General features: G+C 35.7%; 1 protein-coding gene across 1 annotated transcript in view; it reads right to left on the bottom strand.

The window, feature by feature from the left end:
• Positions 1 to 21,247, bottom strand: part of LOC120881676 (EGF-like and EMI domain-containing protein 1) — a 142,324-nt gene that overhangs the window by 10,009 nt on the left and 111,068 nt on the right. The window contains exons 5-7 of the mRNA XM_040265347.1: positions 6,711 to 6,830; positions 4,658 to 4,780; positions 1,029 to 1,166 (exon numbers count right to left, since the gene is read on the bottom strand). Coding sequence (XP_040121281.1) covers positions 1,029 to 1,166; positions 4,658 to 4,780; positions 6,711 to 6,830 — 381 coding nt within the window. The remainder of the gene's footprint in view (positions 1 to 1,028; positions 1,167 to 4,657; positions 4,781 to 6,710; positions 6,831 to 21,247) is intronic.

The following is a 21,247-nucleotide window of genomic DNA, read 5'->3' as shown; positions in this document are numbered from 1 at the left end:
TTGGCAAGAATAGTGAAATGAGTTGACATTTCCTTTTCCAGGGCAACTTCCTAACTCAGGGATCAAACCCAAGACTCCTGCGCCTCCGGCACTGGCAGGTGGATTCTTTACCACTGTATGACCTGGGAAGCCCCAACATATTGCTGAATGACTACTGTGTGCTGATACCTGGCCACGCCGAGGTCTGAGGTCTGTAAGGTTTGTAGGAAACATCACCTTGGGAAGTCTGTTATATAAATAAAGGAAAAAATGCTCTCTCATTCGAGAGCTTTTTAAAAATTGCAACAGTATACCAGGAAAGCCTGAGGCAAAATAGCTGCTTCCAACAATAGGGAGGCTAAGAAAGAGGGATAGAGTGATGTCAGGGAAATTTCTTGCAGGAGTAGGGAAACTAGATGCTCACTCTCCCAATTTTTAGTAGATATTCCTTTTTCTCAGAAGTTCTAGATTAAACATTTCACTATGGAGCAAGCTGGGGTGGAATTTATTCTTCTCATTGTCTCCAGTGACACATTTTAATAATATTTTGAAAAAGTTATCCTTTCCTATGGCTTTGAGCTGGGTTTCCCAAAGAATAATATCTTCTAATGTTTGCTTTTGGAATGTAGCTACCTGCCATGTCAAAGTTGAACATATATCCAAATTATCACCAAGTTGAAAACCAATGAACATGATTTGCTTCTGCTTGAGGTGGAGAGAATTAGGATGGCAGCATTTGTTGTTTGAATTACAAATTACATTAGATGGTTAGATAAGCTTTGGAATATTTTCCAGAAATAAAACTGTTAAGTCACATATATCGCTAATAAGTTTTAAATCTTCTTTAACTTCAAAGTAAGTATCTTGAAACACCATGATATCTTCTTTCAATAAATATTTCTTTTACATTATCCAGTAGCCAAAGACACTGTTCATTTTACTTGTAGTTTGAGAGTTGTGGCTACATTACAGCACCAAGTATTAGAGAAGAAAGGGCTAAATGAATCCAGGGCAACTTCTGAAGGAAGATAGCATTCACCATACATTACCTATGCCTGTTTTCTCATCTGAATCGAGCCGGTGTCCATGGTTACAGGAGCATCGGGGCCCATCAATTGCATGTTCACAGTGATGGGAACAACCACCATTGTTCTTTTTACAGCTATTGACAATTTCCAATTCAATCCCTTTCCAAAACAAGCAAAGGGAGGATTATTAGCATAACAACAGAGAAATATGAATACATGGCAATAATGGGTACTCTCTCTCTGTTGGGAAGAGGACAAACTTTATTGGAAATTTGTCAACACTCTGAGCATATAAAAGTTTGAGAACTATTAAGCATTGTACATATCTGACACTGAAGTGAAGTGTTAGTTGTTCAATCATGTCCGACTCTTTGTGACCTCATGGACTGAGCCCTCTAAGGCTCCTCTGTCCATGGAATTCTCCAGGCAAGAATACTGGGTAGCCATTCCTTTCTTCAGGGGATCTTCCCCACCCAGGGGTTGAACCTGGTCTCCTGCATTGCAAGTGGATTATTTACCATCTGAACCACCAGGGAAGCCCTGTAAATATTTATATCATATCAAAATAATAATAAACCTATAAATAATATTAAAATGACAAGGTGATACAGAAAGGTAATGAGTCCACCAGTGGTTATTAAACACATCTTAAAGGCTACTTACCTATGGGAATTTTTGGTATTTTCAGAGTGTAAATATATGTGTGTGTGTGTGTGTGTGTACTGAATCAATGATCAGAAAGCAAATAGTTTGCCAGTTGACCTATCTGTTCTCAAACTAATGATACGTTAACATGCGCCCCTTTCCTAGGCTGTGAGCACTGTATGGAACAAAATAATGGAACAAAAGTATGAACACAAAACCAATGAGTTAGCTGATTATATGTAACTAGCATCATAGCTATGATGTATACAAGAGTCATTTTGTATATAAACATCCTATTAATTCAAACAGCAATTTGCTGATTGTGGTCCACACCACTAATTTGGGGCATTTGAGGGGACCTCCACCTCAATATATAGATGCCAATTTTCCCGAGCACACAGGTATTATAATCAATCATTTTCTAAGTGAGAAAATGAAAAGTAAAAGAATGCTGTGAATCATTGTGAAAAATATGGAATTAGATACTCTGCTATTTTCACCATTGGTCTCTATTGTTCTTCATTTGTGTGCTTGGACACACCTCTAATGAGAGTGACTACGCTGGTTCATTTCCTTCCATTTTTACCTCTTGAATCCTTTGAAAGAAGAAAGATGGGAAAGACCAGAACAAAGACACTCAGGGTTGTGGCATTCTTTGAGAACCTATATTACGATTTAAACTGCTGAGGTATCCGCTATTTTTCTTGTATGCTTACAGTACAGAAATCATACTCCCAGATCTCAGCCTCCTGTCTATGGTAGGCAGCAGCCTTATGTATCCCAGAGCAGCCAGGACATATCCCTGTCTTTGTGCTCATCCCTCTCTGCCTTCATCATCTTGTATTACCCAGCACATAACAGATGTTCAAAAATAGGTTTTGAATGATTGACTAAACAAAAGAAGGATTATGCTAATCAATTTATTGTTGAAAATAAGAATGCCTTTGGGTTTAGAAACAGCTAGTTTAGGGCTGAGCTAAATGAGAAAGCTCAAGGAAAGATTGAAATAATTAAGGGAACTGATATTTTTCACAATATGTTAGCATATACTCTTAAGGGAGACAAATTTCAAATTTTGGCTCTGGTTCTTGTTTTTCTCCTGTGATCAATGCAGCTCTAAGATTGCTGGAGGTAATTTACTTTAAAAATAAATGGTATTATTGGAACCTCACAAAAACTATACGAGGCTAAAACAAGTACATACTCACCTATAACTTACCACCAGAAGTAAATGTTTTTGACATGGATGATACAGTTAAACTATCATACTTAAAAATATTCTTTAAAAAGTTTAACAACTGATCCCTGTGTTTTCTCATAGCAAATAATCATTATTTGCTCAATATATTAAATATGCATTAAATATGTATGGAGTTTAAAATCACTATGTATTGCCTGGTAGTTGTAGAAAGTTTTATTTAACCATGCTGGATCTGGAATTTTTAAATTACTAACCACAAGATAGTGATAGTTCATTCATAGAACACACTGAGGATTCAACATTTATGCTATACAGTATTTTGAGAACTTCTGAAAAGAAATGACATAGGTAAAAAATATTGTTGTCTTAGGAAAAAGTTAAAACAATATTTGCCTAAAATAGGCTGCTATATGAAGAATACATAATTTATTGTTAAATATGATCATGTTCTGAAAACATTTACTCCACCTACAAGTTTTGAAACATTCATTTTCACCAAGAAAGTTTTGTATGTCAGTTAGTAAATATTGAGGTCTGGTGAGAGCTACACAAAGAACTTAGCCAAATATTCACATAAGGGAAATAAATGTAAAAATACACTTCAACCAAATGTATTCAACTCTAGGGCAAATTGCTTTCCCAAGTAAATTCTGTGAAAGCTTGAACCTCATGACTCATTAGCAATAATGGCCCCCTCTTTCATGATAACTGAGAATGCACCAGTCTGATTGCAGGAGTTTTTATCTCAGGCATCTGTAAAATGTCCTCATCTCCTAAACCTCTGACCACATTGAAAAGCCAAAATATTAATAATACAGAAAAATCCATCGACATTTCTCTCTGCCTGAAAGAACTCCTCGGGGCACCAAGAGAAAGACTCACTTTGGAAAAACTTATATCCTAATTAGTAGTTAATTCTTCCCTCCCATCTTATTTAGTTTGCTCTTTAAAAGATAAATATCACCGCAGCGAAACTGCCCTGTCTTTAAGCAGTAGAAATAAACCAACAGAGCTTGTGGCTACACTGGCAACCCAGGCATTAAATAAATGTAGAGCTTAATGCAGTGGAAGAGAATGAAGTTAGTGACCTTAAGACTGAATCTTCATGAGAGAGCTTAGAGAAGAACACTAGCTGATTTATTCTGCTTGTCACTATCTTTATTCTTCTTCATGATCAAAGCTGCTCAAGAGAGGTATGCTGTACGCAAGCACATAACCAAGTTAAAAGGATAATATATTTGGAGCTTAGAGAGGCTAGTTCAAGTTCTGGTTCAGTCACTGACTGATTTTGTATCATTGAACTTTGGGCTTTGGCCCTGATGGGAGAGAACTGGGAAGGGCATCTTTGGAGCTGAGATCAGAAATCAGACGTGGTTCTGCCATCTAGGGCTGCCCCTCACCCTGCTGGTTCTTTCTTTCTTGCTGGCTCCTTTCCCTTGAGTTTTACACTGGAGTTATTACTGTCCAATAAATATTGCAGGACAGAGGTGGTGATGGATGACAGATTCTTCACAAAGGAGACCCATGGGTCCAAGAGAGCCCCAATCCAGAAGAACTGAGACTTAGTCCTGTGGTCTCCAAAGAGGATCATGATGCTGACCACATTCTGTGAACTCTGGGCTCCTATTTCATCGAATTAAAATGAGGGGGTTGGCCTTCTAAGCTCCCACTCCCACCCTACTCCAGTGGAAAACATTCTAAGGAGCTCGTACTTTGGCAAGTTATTCAGCACAATCCTTTTATTACTCTTGCTTAATTCTTGTAAAATGCCACACATTCCTGGGCTGCGATCACTGTCACTTACTGTAATACAGTTTTCCATCAGCTCCCAGCTCAAAACCAGGTTGGCAGGCACAAGTGAAAGATCCCACTGTGTTCACACAGCAATGGCTGCAGGGAGTAAGCCTTTCAGCGCATTCATTTATGTCTGCAGAAAGAGATACACAGGAGCTGTGTCTTTGGAGCTGGAATTAAGACTTATTTACAAACTATAAACATGAACAAAAGCATCCCCTCCCCTTCAACCCCTGACAACAATGCCAACAAATATAACAGTAAAATATCACATAGGCTCCATATTTGCAAATAAACCAATGTAAAATGACAAGAACTCTGCGGCAGGTCTCATTCATGTTCTTAAACACTTTTTTGTATTAGAACCCATTTCTTATTGTTGTTTAGTTGCTCAGTTGTGTCCAACTCTTTGATCTCATGGACTACAGTCTGCCCAGCTCCTCTGTCCATGGGATTTGCCTGGCAAGAATACTGGAGTAGGTTGCCATTTCCTTCTCTAAGGGATCTTCTCAACCCAGGGACTGAACCCACATTGCCTGCATTGGCATGTGGAGTCTGTACCACTGAGCCACCTGGGAAGCCCCATGAGAAACTACTGCTATCTATTAATTTGAAGAAAGAGAAAACAAACAAAAATAGACCTTTTCCATCCCTAACAACACAGATAGAACACTTGAATTTGTCATTGTGAATATATATCAAATTCTTAACCAAAATTGGTATCTCTCTGACTTAAGACAGTACAAGTGGCCCCATACAATGCAGATTTGGAGTCTTCTTAAGTAGTAATCCATAGTATATGTTCCACATATGATCGACACAGTGCCATTTAAAACCTGGCGCCCTCTTTTTCTGGACAGCAATAGACAAGTCTATTCAGCATAATATCATTTTGTGGCCCAGGAAGTTTATGCTCCCCTTACTCTACCCCTGCCTTAAATGGATAGGTTTCACCATCATTTTCTCAAATAGAACTTCCTCCTTATATTGTCCTGGATGTCACTCCCACCAGAACTCTTAGTTTAAGAGAAATGCTTATCTTTCTAAGGTATTTACAAAACTCTAAGTAGGCAGTAAATTTGGGGACAGTCTTTTTAGGAATAACACACCAGATATCAAAATAAAATTTGAAAAAGATATTCTATAAATTATGGCTATGTATATATTTCTCAATCTTCCACAGGTATTTAATAAGATCCTATTTTGTGCCAGATACAGAGCAAGGTAGGTTCTATGTAAACAGAGGACCAAAGCATAAATGTTCTTTGTCAGAAAAGTATGTTTAACAATCCACAGAAAGTTTTATCTTGTTTTTGGCTTAAAGAAAAGAAAAACTAACTTAACACTAATTTTTATGTCTAATTCTTTTTCAATTTCTCAAAGCATTTATCAGTCACATTAGTCAGGAAACATTTTGTATTTTCTTAATTAACCCCAATAAAGTGTTTTTCATTTCATGGAAATGTCATGATAAAAATGAAGGATTCTGTGATTTCTCAGAAGTTCTTAAAACAAAGACAGTCCCACAGGAATGACTTCATTTATTAGTTCTGGTCATGAAGTAATTTATCACTTTCATCTTTAAATTGAAGTATGTCTGTTTTGCTATTTCTAGGAAATGGAAATATGTAACCTTGTATTTCTAGAGTTTCTTTCTCTTTGGTTTTAATTATTCCTAACTTCTGAGAACACTCATTTGCACATACTTGATTTTCAAAGGTTAGCCCCACCTTCTGTAGCCTGTAATAAAAAACTCCCTGCGCAATTATGGAAGGTTTTGAAATATTAATTTTGGAATTCACTTCAGAATGAAAAACAGAAAACAGAAAGAATTAATTCTGAAACTACACCAGATTATTTTTTGTAACTAAAAATTTCACTGAGCTTTTGTATTGAATAGTATCATAAAAAATACCTTTCAGAATAATCAAATAAGTATATAAGTGTTTCTTTTTAAGCATAAATGAAAACACCTTTCTCCTAGCTGTTCTGACTATTCAAAACTGAATTACCACAAAATTGCAAACAATTACCCAATTAATCCATCAGCTTCAACTTCTTACCAGCACAGGCCTTTTTGTCTTCAGATAGTTGGTACCCTGGGTGACAGGCACACCTGGCCACGCCATTCTCACTCTGACAGATGTGGGCACATCCATTCCCACCCGTGCAGGGGTCCATCTCTAAAAGCAATTAAGCAGTGAGAGTTTGTAATTCAGTAACTGTAGAAAAACGTGCAGAGCAGAAGCGTAGATAAAGATACAAGAGAACTGGGAACAGAGGGCTTCTCATGTTAGAATGATAAGGCCTTTGGAAAGTCTTTCCCACTTTCAAATGATACTCATCTAACAAAAGGTTCCCCATTTTCTGATCTGAATTCCAAAATCTGAACAAATCTACACATGAATCAAGGTCAAAGAACGGGCTAGTTTTACTCTTTTTAAAAGTCTATTTGCGGTGCTCTCGTACCCAAAGTTAAATAGAGCCAGCTGGAAATCCTCCACACACCTTTGCATTTTTTTCTCTTTCTCTCCCCACTTACTCTACTCATTTGCACAGGACTTATCCTCATATAAACCTTTCACCTCTTCTCGATTTCCTCTGCCTTGGAATAAGCAACCATGGTGTGAAGAAAAGGCCAACTAGAGTCAAATGGAAGAGTCTTAGCTACAGCTACCATGGAGATGGAATAAAGAAGTTCACATCCCACTGAAATTAGTCAGTGACCTCCTTCTGACCTCCTCCCCTTACTTGCTCTTTTCTTAGTCTCAGTCATATTCTTTGGAAGTCCAGAGTAATGTAAAGCCACATGTCCTATCCAGAGTACTTTGTTGAACTCATGAGTTAAGTGATCCTGGTCTAAGAATGAGAAACAGCCTTGTCTACATTATAAGCTGCTGGGGTGGGAATTGCTACTCTTGCATGCTCCCCTTTCCTTTTTAAAATAATGCACAGAATACAAAAAAAAGCAAAACAATGAATAAAGCTACCTTGTCCCCACATTTACCCAGTTTCATGTAACCACCATCATACATAAATGCTTATATGCTTTCATTAGTTTCTTGCAAACTGTTTCAGACTTTATAAAAATATAAGTGATACAAACATCTTCTATCTTATCACAGATACAATACACATTGTTCTGCTTCTTGCTTTTATGTAGGGAGAGATTGAATTAAATTTGTAGATCAATTTGGGGGAGTATTGTCATTTGAACAATATTAGGTTATCTGATCCATGAACATGAGATGTCTTTCCATTTATTTTAGGATCTAACTTATTTTAACAATGTTTTATAGTTTTCATTACATGATTTTTGCACTTCCTTTGTTAAATATGTTCCTATGTATTTTATCGTATTTGATGCTATGGTAACTAAAATCATTTGTTAATTTTACTTCCAGATTTTTTTAGTTGCAAGTGTATAGAAATCCAGTTGATATTTTACATTTTGATCTTTTATCATATAACTTAGCTGAATTTCCTTATTAATCTAATAGCTTTTATTTTTTAAGGTGTATAAAATTTTCTGTTACAAGATGCTGTCATCTGCAAAGAAAGATATTTTACTTCTTCTTTTATAATCTGGATGCCTTATATTTTCTTGCCTTTTTGCTTTGGCAAGAATGTCCAGTACAATGATGAATAGAAGTGGTATGAACAGATATCTTTGCCTCATTCCTGATTAGAGGGAGGAAACTTTCAGCATTTCACTATTAAGTAAATATTAGCTGTGTGTTTCTTATAGATTCCATTTATTGGTTGCAGAAGTTCTCTTCTATTTCTAGTTTGGTGAATTCTTTTATCATGAAAGGGAATTAAATTTTGTCAAGTTTTTTTTTTTTTAATCTGCATCTGTTGAGATGATAAGGTTGGTTTTAATATGGTGTATTTTTAAATACACAATTTTTAGATGTTGAACCCATCTTGATTTCCTGAGATAAATCCGATTTGATCATAGTGTATAGTTCCTTTTATGTGTTGTTGGATTTGGTTTACTAGTATTTTGCTGAGGATTTTTACATATACAAGCATACAAGATTTTGGTTTGTAGTCTTCTTTTTTGTGAAATACTCGTCTGATTTTGGTATCAGGGTAATACTGGCCTCATGAAATGAGCTTGGGATTATTGTCTCCTCTTATATATGTTGGAAACACATTTTTCAACTGATGAAAAGAAAACAACTCAGAATCCTATACCCAGCAAAATTACCCTGCAGGAATGAAGGAGAAACCAAGACATTCCCACATGATGGAAAACTAAGAGAATTTATCTCTAGCAGACTATTCTGAAATTATGTCTTTTTTTTCTAAATAGAAAGGAAATTATTTTTAAAGAAAGGAATGGTGACCAAGAAAAAAAGAAAGAACAAAAGCATAAGAAAGAAAGAGCAAGAATAAGAAAAATATGAATATATACATATATACAAAATATTATATATGCATTATATATAAAATATATAGAGAAACATATATAAATACAATAAACTTTACTTCCCCTCATGAATCTTCTAAATTATACTTAATAACTGAATAAAACGTAACATTGTCTAATATGGTTCCAAAGGTACATAGAGAGAATAGTTAAATAATTATACAGGAATGGAAAAGAGTAGAGAGAAAGTAGTTAAGGTATCATACTTCACTTGAACTGGTAAAAATGATACTACTGGTAAATAGTTATACACAATATAATACATGACAATCAGGAAAAAGCTAGGTAAAGATATACATTCAAAACTGTTATGAATAAAGGGAAATGGAATTCTAAAAAAATGTTATAGTAGTGTATAGGAAGACATGAAAAGATTCAGAAAAATTTAATAAAACAGAGATAATAAACAGAAAAAAAGAAATGTCAAACAAGTTATGTCATTACATGATTACATTCATGTAAATAACTTACTATGCCAATTAAAAGGCCCAGTTTTGAAGAATGACTTAGAAAACATGACCTAACTATATGCTGGCTGCATGAAACTCACTCTAAATATAATGATATAGGCTGGTAAAAAGTATAAGGATGGAAAAAATATGTATCATACAAACACTGATCAAAAGAAAGCAGAAATGACACCATTAATATCAGATAAAGTAGATCTCAGCTCAAAGAAAACTACCAGAGGCAGAGACATATAATAATAATAAAAATAATAAAAGAATAATAAAAGGGCAATTGACCAAGAAGACACAACAATTCTAAATGTAGGGATTCCCAGGTGACCCAGTGGTAAAGAATCTGCCTGCCAATGCAGGAGGTGCAAGAGACGCAGGTTCGATCCCTGAGTCGGGAAGATCCCTTGGAGGAAGAAATGCCAAACCATTCCAGTATTCTTGCCTGGAAGGTTCCATGGACAGAGGAGCCTGGCTGGCTACAGTCCATGGGGTCCCAAAATGTTAGACATGACTGTGAATGCATGCATACACACACATATGCACCAAACAATAGTACTGCAAAATGTGGGAAACAAAAGCTGATAGAAATGAAGGAGAAATAGACAAATTCACAATTTTGGTTGTAGTCTTTATTTATACTCTTCTACCTATTAAGACTGGACATGGAACAACATGGTTCCAAATAGGAAAAGGAGTATGTCAAGTCTGTATATTGTCACCGTGCTCATTTAACTTATATGCAGAGGACATCATGAGAAACACTGGGCTGGAAGAAGCACAAGCTGGAATCAAGATTGCCGGGAGAAATATCAATAACCTCAGATATGCAGATGACACCTCCCTTATGGCAGAAAGTGAAGAGGAACTAAAAGCCTCTTGATGAAAGTGAAAGTGGAGAGTGAAAAAGGTGGCTTAAAGCTCAACATTCAGAAAACGAAGATCATGGCATCTGGTCCCATCACTTCATGGCACATAGATGGGGAAACAGTGGAAACAGTGTCAGACTTTATTTTGGGGGGCTCCAAAATCACTGCAGATGGTGATTGCAGCCATGAAATTAAAAGATGCTTACTCCTTGGAAGAAAAGTTATGACCAACCTAGATAGCATATTGAAAAGCAGAGACATTACTTTGCCAACAAAAGTCCATCTAGTCAAGGCTAAGGTTTTTCCAGTAGTCATGTATGGATGTGAGAGTTGGACTGTGAAGAAAGCTGAGTGCTGAAGAATTGATGCTTTTGAACTGTGTTGTTGGAGAAGACTCTTGAGAGTCCCTTGGACTGCAAGGAGATCCAGCCAGTCCATTCTGAAGGAGATCAGCCCTGGGATTTCTTTGGAGGGAATGATGCTGAAGCTGAAACTCCAGTACTTTGGCCACCTCATGTGAAGAGTTGACCCACTGGAAAAGACTTTGATGCTGGGAGGGATTAGGGGCAGGAGGAGAAGGGGACAACAGAGGATGAGATGGCTGGATGGCATCACTGACTCAATGGACGCAAGTCTGAATGAACTCCGGGAGTTGGTGATGGACAGGGAGGCCTGGCGTGCTGCCATTCATGGGGTCGCAAAGAGTCGGACACGACTTAGCGACTGAACTGAACTGAACTGAACTGAACCTATTAAGAACAGAACAGCCAGAAAGAAAATCATCAAGAAAAGCCACTATCAACCCATAAGATCTAATTTACACTTACAAAACACTACATTCAACAACAGCAGGACATATATTCTTGTCAAGTGCCTCCAGAACACTAAACAAAACACATTTTCTATGTGATCCATAGGCCACAAAAAAATCAATGGAAAATAAAAATCATCAAGTTGAATAAAAATGAAAATTCAATACCAAAAATTTGAGGACACAGTCAAAGCAGTACTGAGAGGTAGAGAAAGAGGGAGAGAGATTTGTGGTACTAAATCCATTGGAAATGATCTCAAATCAATAATCTAAGCTTCCACTTGAAGAACTCAGAATAAGAAGAGCAAAATAAATCCAAATCAAGTAGAATGAAGAAATAGTAAAAATGAGGGCAGAAAGCAATAAAATTAAAAACAAAAAAAAAATAGATAGTACTATTGAAGCAAAGAGTTGGTTCTTAGATCAATAAAATTGGCAATGGTGACTGACAAAGAAAGTAAAAAATACAAATTACCACTGTTTGGAATGAAACAGGATATTACTATAAACCCTGATGACATCAAAAATATAGTAAGACACTACAAACAACTGTGCTGAATTTGGCAACCTGGATGAAATGGGCTAATTCCTTAAAAGAAATGCAAACAATCACAACTCAATCACATGAAGCAGAGAATGTATATAGCTCTATAAATCTGAAAAAAATTAATTCATAATTTAAACATTCCCCAAAGAGAAATTTCTGGCCTAGATAATTTCACTGAATAATCCTACCAAACTTTTAAGGAAGAATTAACATCAATTCTAAAATTTCTTCTAGAAAATAGAAGAAATACTTTTTAACTTATCTATTTTATGAAGCTAGTATTATTCTGATACCAAAGCCCAGCAAAGACTTTCTATTTCTAAAAAAGAAAAAGAAAATAAAATACTATAGACCAATATCACTCATCAATACAGATGCAAAAAATCCTTCACAAAATTTTAGCAAATAGAATCAGTAATATATACACATAAATTATACAGCTTGACCAAGGAGGGTTTATTGCAGCATACACAGCTGGTGAAATATTCAGGATCAATGTAATTCTTCATATTTACAGAATAAAGAAATTCATATGATCATATTAATTAATGTAAAATATTTGACATAATTTAATATAATATTCATGACAGAAAGAAAATGGGAGCAATGAGAACTTTCTCACTTAATAAAAAGCATATACAAGAAACGTATAACTAATATTATGCTTAATGATACTGAATTATTCCCCCCTGGGATTAGGAACAACACAAAAATGCTTACTCTCATCACCCTATGCAACATAGTGCTACCATAGCTCACGCAATCAGGCAAGAAGAGGAAATAAAAGGATCATAGATCAGATAGAAAGAAATAAAACTATTTCCATTTGCATATTACATAATTTGAAAATCATGTTTGAAAATCCGAAGGAATCTACAAACTCTCAGAACTAAAAAGTGAGTTCAGCAAAGGAGCAGGATACAAGGTACACATATCATGATAAATTGCATTTAGATATACTATTAATAAACACATGGACAGTGAAATTAAAAAGACAAAACATCTGCAATTACCCAATTACTGGACACATTCTATATCTTTGAATAGATTGTATACAATTCTTTGAAGGCAGGAACCTGACTTATATACCTTGGTATCCTCATACATTTAGAATCTATATAGAAGACATTTTATAAATTGTAGTTTGTTGGAAAGAGGATACAGTTATCAGAAATTTGGTTTCAAGTATAGGTCTGTCAGTTGCTGAAAAACTGAAGAACACAATAGATACACGATGGTAGACTCTAGGTGCATTCAAGGGAATAGGACCATGCTCTTGCCCTCCTGGACTGTTCATTCTGCTGGATGAGGTAGACAGTGTATGAGTAAATTGGTAAGGAAAATCATCACAGATTATTGTGAGTGCTGTGAAGGAAATAAATAGGATGCTGGGAGAGACAGTAGCTTAAGAGGAAAGCCTTGACTGGAAAAGAGAATTTGGGGCAGAGGTCTCAAGACACTGAGGTAGAAAAGGCATAGCATGTTATTGCCATTGTTCAGTCCCTAAGTAGTGTTCAACTTCTTGCAACCCCATGGACTGCAGTGCGCCAGGCTTCCCTGTCCTTCACTATGTTCTGGAGTTTGCTCAGACTCATGTCCAACGAGTAGGTGATGCTATTCAACCATCTCATCCTCTGTCACCCCCTTCTCCTCCTGCCCTCAGTCTTTCCCAGCATCAGGATCTTTTCCAATGAGTTGGCTCTTCACATCAGGTGACCAAAGTATTGGAGTTTCAGCTTCTGCATCAGTCCTTCCAGTGAATATTCAGGGTTGATTTCCTTTAGGGCTGACTAATTTGATGATCTCCTTGCAGTTCAAGGGACTTTCAAGAGGCTTCTCCAGAACCACAGTTCAGAAGTGTCAATTCTTCAGTGCTCAGTCATCTTTATAGTCCAAGTCTCACATCCATACATGACTACTGGAAAACCAAAGCTTTGACTATACAGACCTTTGTCGGCAAAGTCATGTCTCTGCTTTTAATACACTGTCTAGGTTTGTCACAGCTACCATCAGGAAGCGTGTGGCTGCGCATGCAGTCCACAGTAAAGATTCAGGACTTAACTAAGTTCAGAAGTAAGGCACTGAAGAGTTTAAACGGGTAAGCGGCAGGGTCAGTAGTAAAATTTCCAGGTATCCTGAATCTTGCTTCAGTAATCATTTTCTCTTTATTGAGTTGGTTAAAATATGTGTATTTTATTAAGAAAATACTTCATTACAAAATGGTAGCCCTGAAGCCACATAGGATAAAATCTTTCACTGACTTTGCAATCTTAAAATCTCTCAGTATCTTGCATTTTATGCACAGTTAAGGCATTTCAAATTCCAAAGAAATCACTGTTTCTTTTTTACTTTCTGTGTAACTTGAAGAACATAAATAAGAAGGTAATTTGGATGTATGAGTTGGCATGGATTTCACTAAATATGTTAGTTTAAGAACAGTTTAAAATAATACATTGCAATTTATCTTGAACAGCTCAAATTCTGGCCAGAAATCATTTTAAGGGTTTGATTATTAGTCACAATTTTGGAAAATGTTTAAGTAAAAAAATAACATTTATCTTATTTTATGTTTTTAACTGCAGTTTAAAACCTTATTTAGATTTTTAACAAATATGATATTAAAATATGATTTAAAAATTGGTTGTGATTATAATATTGATTTCAAATGAATCTTTGTCATATACCTCTACTTTCCAAAGACTATATGGAATAAACAGCCACAGAGAAATTCCTGACTTATTTGTAAAAATTAAATTCATACTTATCTTGCACAATACATGAGTCAAATTACACCTCAAACTTTTTAAGAAAAGCTTCTTACTGAAAATGTACACTGAGGAAGCTAAATGTTACTTAATTATAAATCAGTGATTTAGATTTCAAGCTCAATACCAGAAATTTTTCTCTCTTAAAGATGTTCTATTACACTTCCACAAATTTTCAGTCATCAGTTTTTCAACAATTAAGTACAGAAGAATTAAAGATGCCATGGAAAAGACCTGGCTACTTTTGTTCTTATTTTTAAGACCTCTCAATACTCTCAGGTAACACTTTCTCCAATGACATTCTCAAAAGCACATATTAGTAACCTTCATGTTAGTTAGTAACTTCCCCATAAGCCACAAAGCATTTGCTAAAGGTATTCACTAGTCAGAGTCTTTTGACTTCCTCTCTCTAGATTCTTATTTCTTGAGTTTCAAAGGTGCCTGAAAACCAATGATTCTATTTGTAAGGTTAAGATGTCTGTGTTTAACAAAGTACCCATGTGGTTAAACAATGCACATTTTCATATATGGAGGTATATTAGCATTGTACCAGGGAATATGTTCTGGTCCAAGAAGTATATTCCTTGTGAAAATTAATTGGATATATGTTAATAAAATCTCCACTCTATAACCCCAATAGCATCCCTAATTGTTGGTGTTTTAAATATGTGATTCTCTATATGTGAAGTAATTCTATGTGGAGGATTTCTGGGACCTTGACACTGTTCTCTGGAGTAATTCCTACTCTTCTTTCCAAATTGAAGTTAGATATCATTTCCTCTTAAAATCTTTTTTTTTTTTCCAGCCCTTTAGTCTGGTTTACATCTGTTTACTGGGGTTCCTATACTATGTTTTGCACAGCTGTGAACTCTTCATGCATTTGTCTCCCCTACCAGACCATGATATTCTTGATGACAGGGACCTTTGATTTTTGTATCAAAGAACTCTTCAGTTCCAACTCCAGTTCCTGGTCTATAATGGCAAGTTGGAATTGTCCCTTGCAGGAAGGAAACGCATGGCATAGCAACATGTGAGAGAATGGTGAAGATAAGCAGATTTTTTTATCTGGTGAAATACCACATTATTATCCCAAGCCTGAAAGAAAAAAATCCTCAAAGCAAAAATGAGATAAAACGATCATTTGGTCCATGCTCTTGGAAAAGAGACAGAAAATCCCCCAAACCTTCAGATTTTCTTTTTATGTCTTGTTCATTACTAATATTATTCAATTCCTACACTCACTCTATCTGTTAAAGTCCCTCAGAGAGTCAAGATTTATTTCTAGCACAGCATTACACATCCCTTTCATCTAGTCCTAGATAAAATGCAAGAAATCTATTTAGTTCATGGCGAGAAGTGCGGCTGCCATTGGAGCTTCTACATGCTTAATGAACTGCATGTTCACTTGAAAGCCTAATCCCATCCAACTAGAGTTCAGGCCATTATGAGGCTTACACGGGCGCTCAGACATGAAATGCTGGCTAAGACTCTAACTGAGCTTCATAATAGACAGCATCCTGGTTTATGGGACAGGGATATTGTATTCATCAAAGGGCAATATAAGACTTTGTATTGACTGACCGGAGAAACTAGTCACATCTTCCTAGGCTGCTATAGTTTGGTCTAGCTGTCAATTTGGCAGTTCCTGGGTTGCAAATTGTGGACACTATTGCTTAACATTCATGTCTGCTTCACATCCCAGCAGTGGCAGCTCACCATTGACGATTGTGTTTCCTAACTGCAGTCCAGCCCAGCTGGAGAGCCAATTTCTAACACAATTGCAGCCTGCTCTGGCAGGAGCTCTGGTAGTCAAATGCCACATTCTCTGAGGTACTTTGGAGACTATCACTTTATGGAGCACTGGTTGATGCAATGAGAAAACCAATGGGCAGAGAACAACCACTTTTTAAAGTTAATTATATTATTAAAAATTCTGTTCTTCCACAGAATTACTATAATAATCATTGTCTATAATATTCATGTTGACATTTAACAAGTAAAACTTTCTAAATGGCATATGAAAAAGATCTAAGAGGCATGAATTTGTAACCTGACTCTGCCAGGGCCACTAACACTGTGACCTTGGGACAGTTATTTGACTTCTAGAAGCTTTAAGCCCTGTTTCTGTAAAAACAAGCATAATAATGACTATTTCATGATATTGTTGCTAAATATGAAGTGAAATAAGGTATGTAAAACAACTAATACAGTGTCTGGAGTAATGCTCAAATGTTAGGCATTATAAGTGATAATACAGTAAGAAGAGGAAGTGAAATGGACAAAGGAATAATAAGCTACCATCAGAAAGAGAATTTGGAATTTGATATATTTGACGTAAAACAACTGTGAGTGATATGAAATCCAGAGCGTGTTCAGGCTTGTGAATAGCTACAGCTGACTGGAGTAGAGGGAAAAAAAAAAATCTTTATGTAGGGAGTTAAAAGAATCAAGGCAAATAATAAAATCAGGAATGATTTACCAAATTCCTACTAAGTAAAAGATCTTATGAGAGAAAGATAAATAAGAACTTCTACTATGTGGGAAGATGAACAAGTATGTACAAATGGGGAAGGATGTAGAAAGAGAAGATCAATTATTAGCAAAAGAATCAGACCAGGTAAGAACAGGGTCTCAAAATCTAAGGAAAGAGACTTTCAAAAAGGAAGTCAAGTGTAAGCTGGGTCAGCTGCTGAAGGGTGACAGTCAAAAGAAAGTTATGAGTGCTTCACTTGTACTAAGTACTGTTTCAGGCACTTCACTCATATTCATTCAATACATCATGAATATAAGTACAATAATTTGAAAGTCAGATAAGGAAAAGTCTTTATTGAATGGTATCAGGGAAAAAGGAGATGACCTGAAGGGATAATAACTCTGAACTATGCAACATTTGGAAATCTTCAACAAATAATAATTATTATTATAATCGTGGATTAATCATTGTTAAAATTAAGATAATATATGTTTAATATATTCCAGGAACTATTATAAGTGCTTTATGTGCATTCATTCCTTTAATCTTCATAAGAACTCAAAGAAGTAAGTACAATTTAAATATCCATTTTATAGACAAAGAAACTGAGGCAGAAACTGTATTCAAGTTCTCAAAGCTAAAAAGTTACAGAAGTGGGATTTGAAGGGGAAAGGAGGGCTTCAAACTCAGGAGGCTGGATTCAGAAACTTGTTTCTTAACTCCTACACTATACTGGAGGAGAAGAGGTCTGGAGTATCTTGTGATAGCTATAGAGATGAGGTGGTGTACCCAGAAGATAAGTGATGAGATGACAGAATTAAAGGTGGATAATAATGATAAATACAGAGGACAGCCGCAGGGGGAATGGAACTTTTGTTCCTGGGAGATGGGAGAAATGGCATTAAAGAAAATTTTGAGAATCTACAGAACTTGATTCTTAAAATTCAGTAAGCAAGGACTGGGAGCTGGAAAAGTGAGACCCGGGAAGACTGCACTGGATAGAGTACATGAGGTTTGAGAGCAAGACTTGGTGACATCAAGAACTGAATTCTAGCCTTGACTCTATCAAGACACTGTTATGTCACCCTGCAGCTGAAAATGTACTCCTCTTTGCGTTAGGGTTCTAGCAATAACTTCTGTGAGCCAGGACACTTAATAAGCCGTACACGCATTACTTATTTAGCCTTTATTCATAACCTTATGACATATATATGATTATTATGCCCAGATCACAGATGAGGAAATACTAATGAGTTTAAATTAACAGCTCATCTTCACAGTGAATGAGAGAACTGGGATTTTCAGCCAGATCTAGCTGATCCCCATAGTCTTTTAAAACACTGGGTCATACTGATTCTTTCCAGATGTTATCGAAGAGAAAAAATAGGTTTGAGAACCTAATCCACAACAATGGTGTATAAATATAGGAAGGCAGGAAGTTGAGAGCAAAAACAACTGTGGAAATTGGGGATCAGTTATGTGAAATCAAATATATGTATAGCACCCACCCCAAGGACACAGTTGGAGTGCTGGCCAGGAAGAACTTAACACCAAAGTTGTGAGCAATTTTTTAAGTGGGGGCACTTGTTGGGTGGGTGGTAAAGGTATGAGATATGTATGAGGGATTTGAAGAGAATTCAATTACTTTGGATCATTTTAAAAGTGAGAAGACAATGAAAATAGATCTTCATTAACTTGCTTTTCGTAAATGTAGACATTATTTCACAAGAATTTTCCTCTTTAATGATGCAGGAAGGATTTGGGGATACTGATTTACAAATTGGGACACACATTTTTCAAGGAAAGTCAAATGTTCAAATATATATACAGATGCCATCCTTTTTATTTAATTTTTGGCTTAGAAAAAGTTAAAATACAAAAAGCTCAAATTGTTTCCAAAGTGCAGCTGTAACTTAATATCTGCCATCAATAATTTCCATGTATAAAGGCATTTCCAGATATACTCATATTGCAAACAGGCACAGTTGGAAATTCTATTAAAGCAATGGTAGCTATAATTCCTTGATGTATTTGCAAAATGTACAATAGGTCAACTAAGACCATTTAAGCTCAATGCTCCAATAATCATTTATTCAGCTTCTAGATGATCTCTGTAATTCAAAGGATTTAGACAAACTTTTCTTTAGAGCAAATATCACAAAAATAGGAAGCACAGGACACTTTCCAGATCTGGACTAATCAATCATCAAACCCTTACTGAAAGCCTATAATATATGCATGGTACTTGTGTCTTAAAGATTTTGCCAGATTTGAGTTCATATGAATTATCTTTTAGACTTCAACATATTTTATAACTCTAAAATCAGAACAGAATATTAGGCTTGTTTCCCAACAAGATACACAGTGGTGATGTGTTTTGCTAGAAAAGAAAAAAAGATTTGAATTTAGTGCTTTATTGCTTCCAGTTTTCAGTCTATGTGTGTCAGGCTGAGCTGCCTTAAGATTTAAGTTTGCATGAAAATTTGATGCCGTAAGTGTGCAAATAACATCTGAACCCTAACAATTTTAATCAGTGGAATTTATCTTAAAGAAATTATCATTTTGGGAGCAAAGATTTATCTACAAGAATATTTTTTGGTTATTTTCTTTAAAATAAAAAGTGCAAAATCTATTTATTCCATATCAGGATTATTGGAGAGCAATTATAAAAACAAGGGTAGGCTATGCATAATACAGTCAGCTGGAAAAATCTTGGGTTCCAGAGTGCCAGTTCCTGTGTTCAAATGCTGTTTCTGCCACTTTCATGCTATGAAATCTGGGGCCAAATACCCAACCTCTACTGTGCTCCATTTTGTTTTTTGTAAAGTGCCTACTGTATACAGTTGTTGTAAAGTTAAATGAGACAATCCATATAAATGTTCTTTGCAGTGGTGTCTGACTCAAAGGTAATTCTAAGTATAAGCTATTATTATAATGCAATCATTAAATATTATATGTAAAAATTAAACTTTAAATGTTTATAATTAAATATATTACATAAAATAGTATATTACATATTTTAATAGGGCAAAATAGATAATGGAAGACATTGTACAATCTTATGTCATTTATTTATGCAAACAAAATGCTTGAAAAGATATATACTAATACATAAAAAACTGTTACTTTTGTATGGTGGTATGGATTGTTTCTACTATTTTTCTTTTGTGTTATTTTATTACCCATTTTTTCCAGATTTCCTTCAATGAACATGTATTGTTTTTATAATAGAAAGTGTAAAGCAATAAAAATAAAATAAATTGCATGGCATATATTGATCCATTACAAAGTTAAGAGGACTTCAGGAGAAGTTGCTGCTTTCAGTATGTCAATAGATCCTGAGGCAAGAGATGTTAATGACACCAAAAAGACCACAGGGAGAGGAGAGGTGTGAAGGGGACTTAGTGTATTCAATATAAAGTAATAGAATTCGAGGTTGATGACAGTAGGACCAAAAAGTCAATGTCTGCTGAAAACAAAAAATGTGCAATTTCAACCTCAAGATCACTATCACTGAAGTAGAAAAGAATTGTTTCTAATAATCTAGAAATAGACTGGTCTTACCTTGAGTTAAATATGTAAGGCCCTGATTAAATTCATTAACCTCTTTATGCTTTCTTTGGGGTTATTTTTATTTTCAGTTCAGTTTTAGGTGTTATTTCAGTGACGGAGACTATCCACCCCCATGGTAAGAGACAAAACTGGAAGGACCTTTGATCATTCTGAATGGTGTTTCTACACCTTCAGTGTTGGTTTCCCTAATGTACCTTCTTTAACTTTGATTTTATTTTTTTTGGTACTCCTTTTATGATGCCAAATTGTTTGGTAAAATCACTGCTGGTTGCTGGTTTCTAAGATTTCATTATATATATATATATAATATATACACACACATCCACATATATTATATATATATATACACACACATATATGAATATGTATATATGCATAATATCTCCCCAGTGGCTCAGCAGTAAAGAATCCACCTGCAAGAACCGTAGGAGATGTGGTTTTGATCACTGGGTCAGGAAGATCCCCTGGAGGAGGGCATGCAACCCACTCCGGTATTCTTGCCTGAAGAATGCATGGACAGAGGAGTCTGGTGGGCTATAGTCCATAGGGTCTCAAAGAGTGGGACGGGAATGAAGTGACTTAGCGTCTACGCACACATAATATCACATTCTTGTTGCCTTCTCTTTATTGCCTTGGACAGTGACGTGTTATCAGCAAAGTCACAGTCCT

The sequence above is a fragment of the Oryx dammah genome, unplaced genomic scaffold, assembly GCF_014754425.2.
Source record: "Oryx dammah isolate SB20612 unplaced genomic scaffold, SCBI_Odam_1.1 HiC_scaffold_2, whole genome shotgun sequence".
Lineage (NCBI taxonomy): Eukaryota > Metazoa > Chordata > Mammalia > Artiodactyla > Bovidae > Oryx > Oryx dammah.
This window is presented reverse-complemented; position numbering and strand designations above follow the sequence as displayed.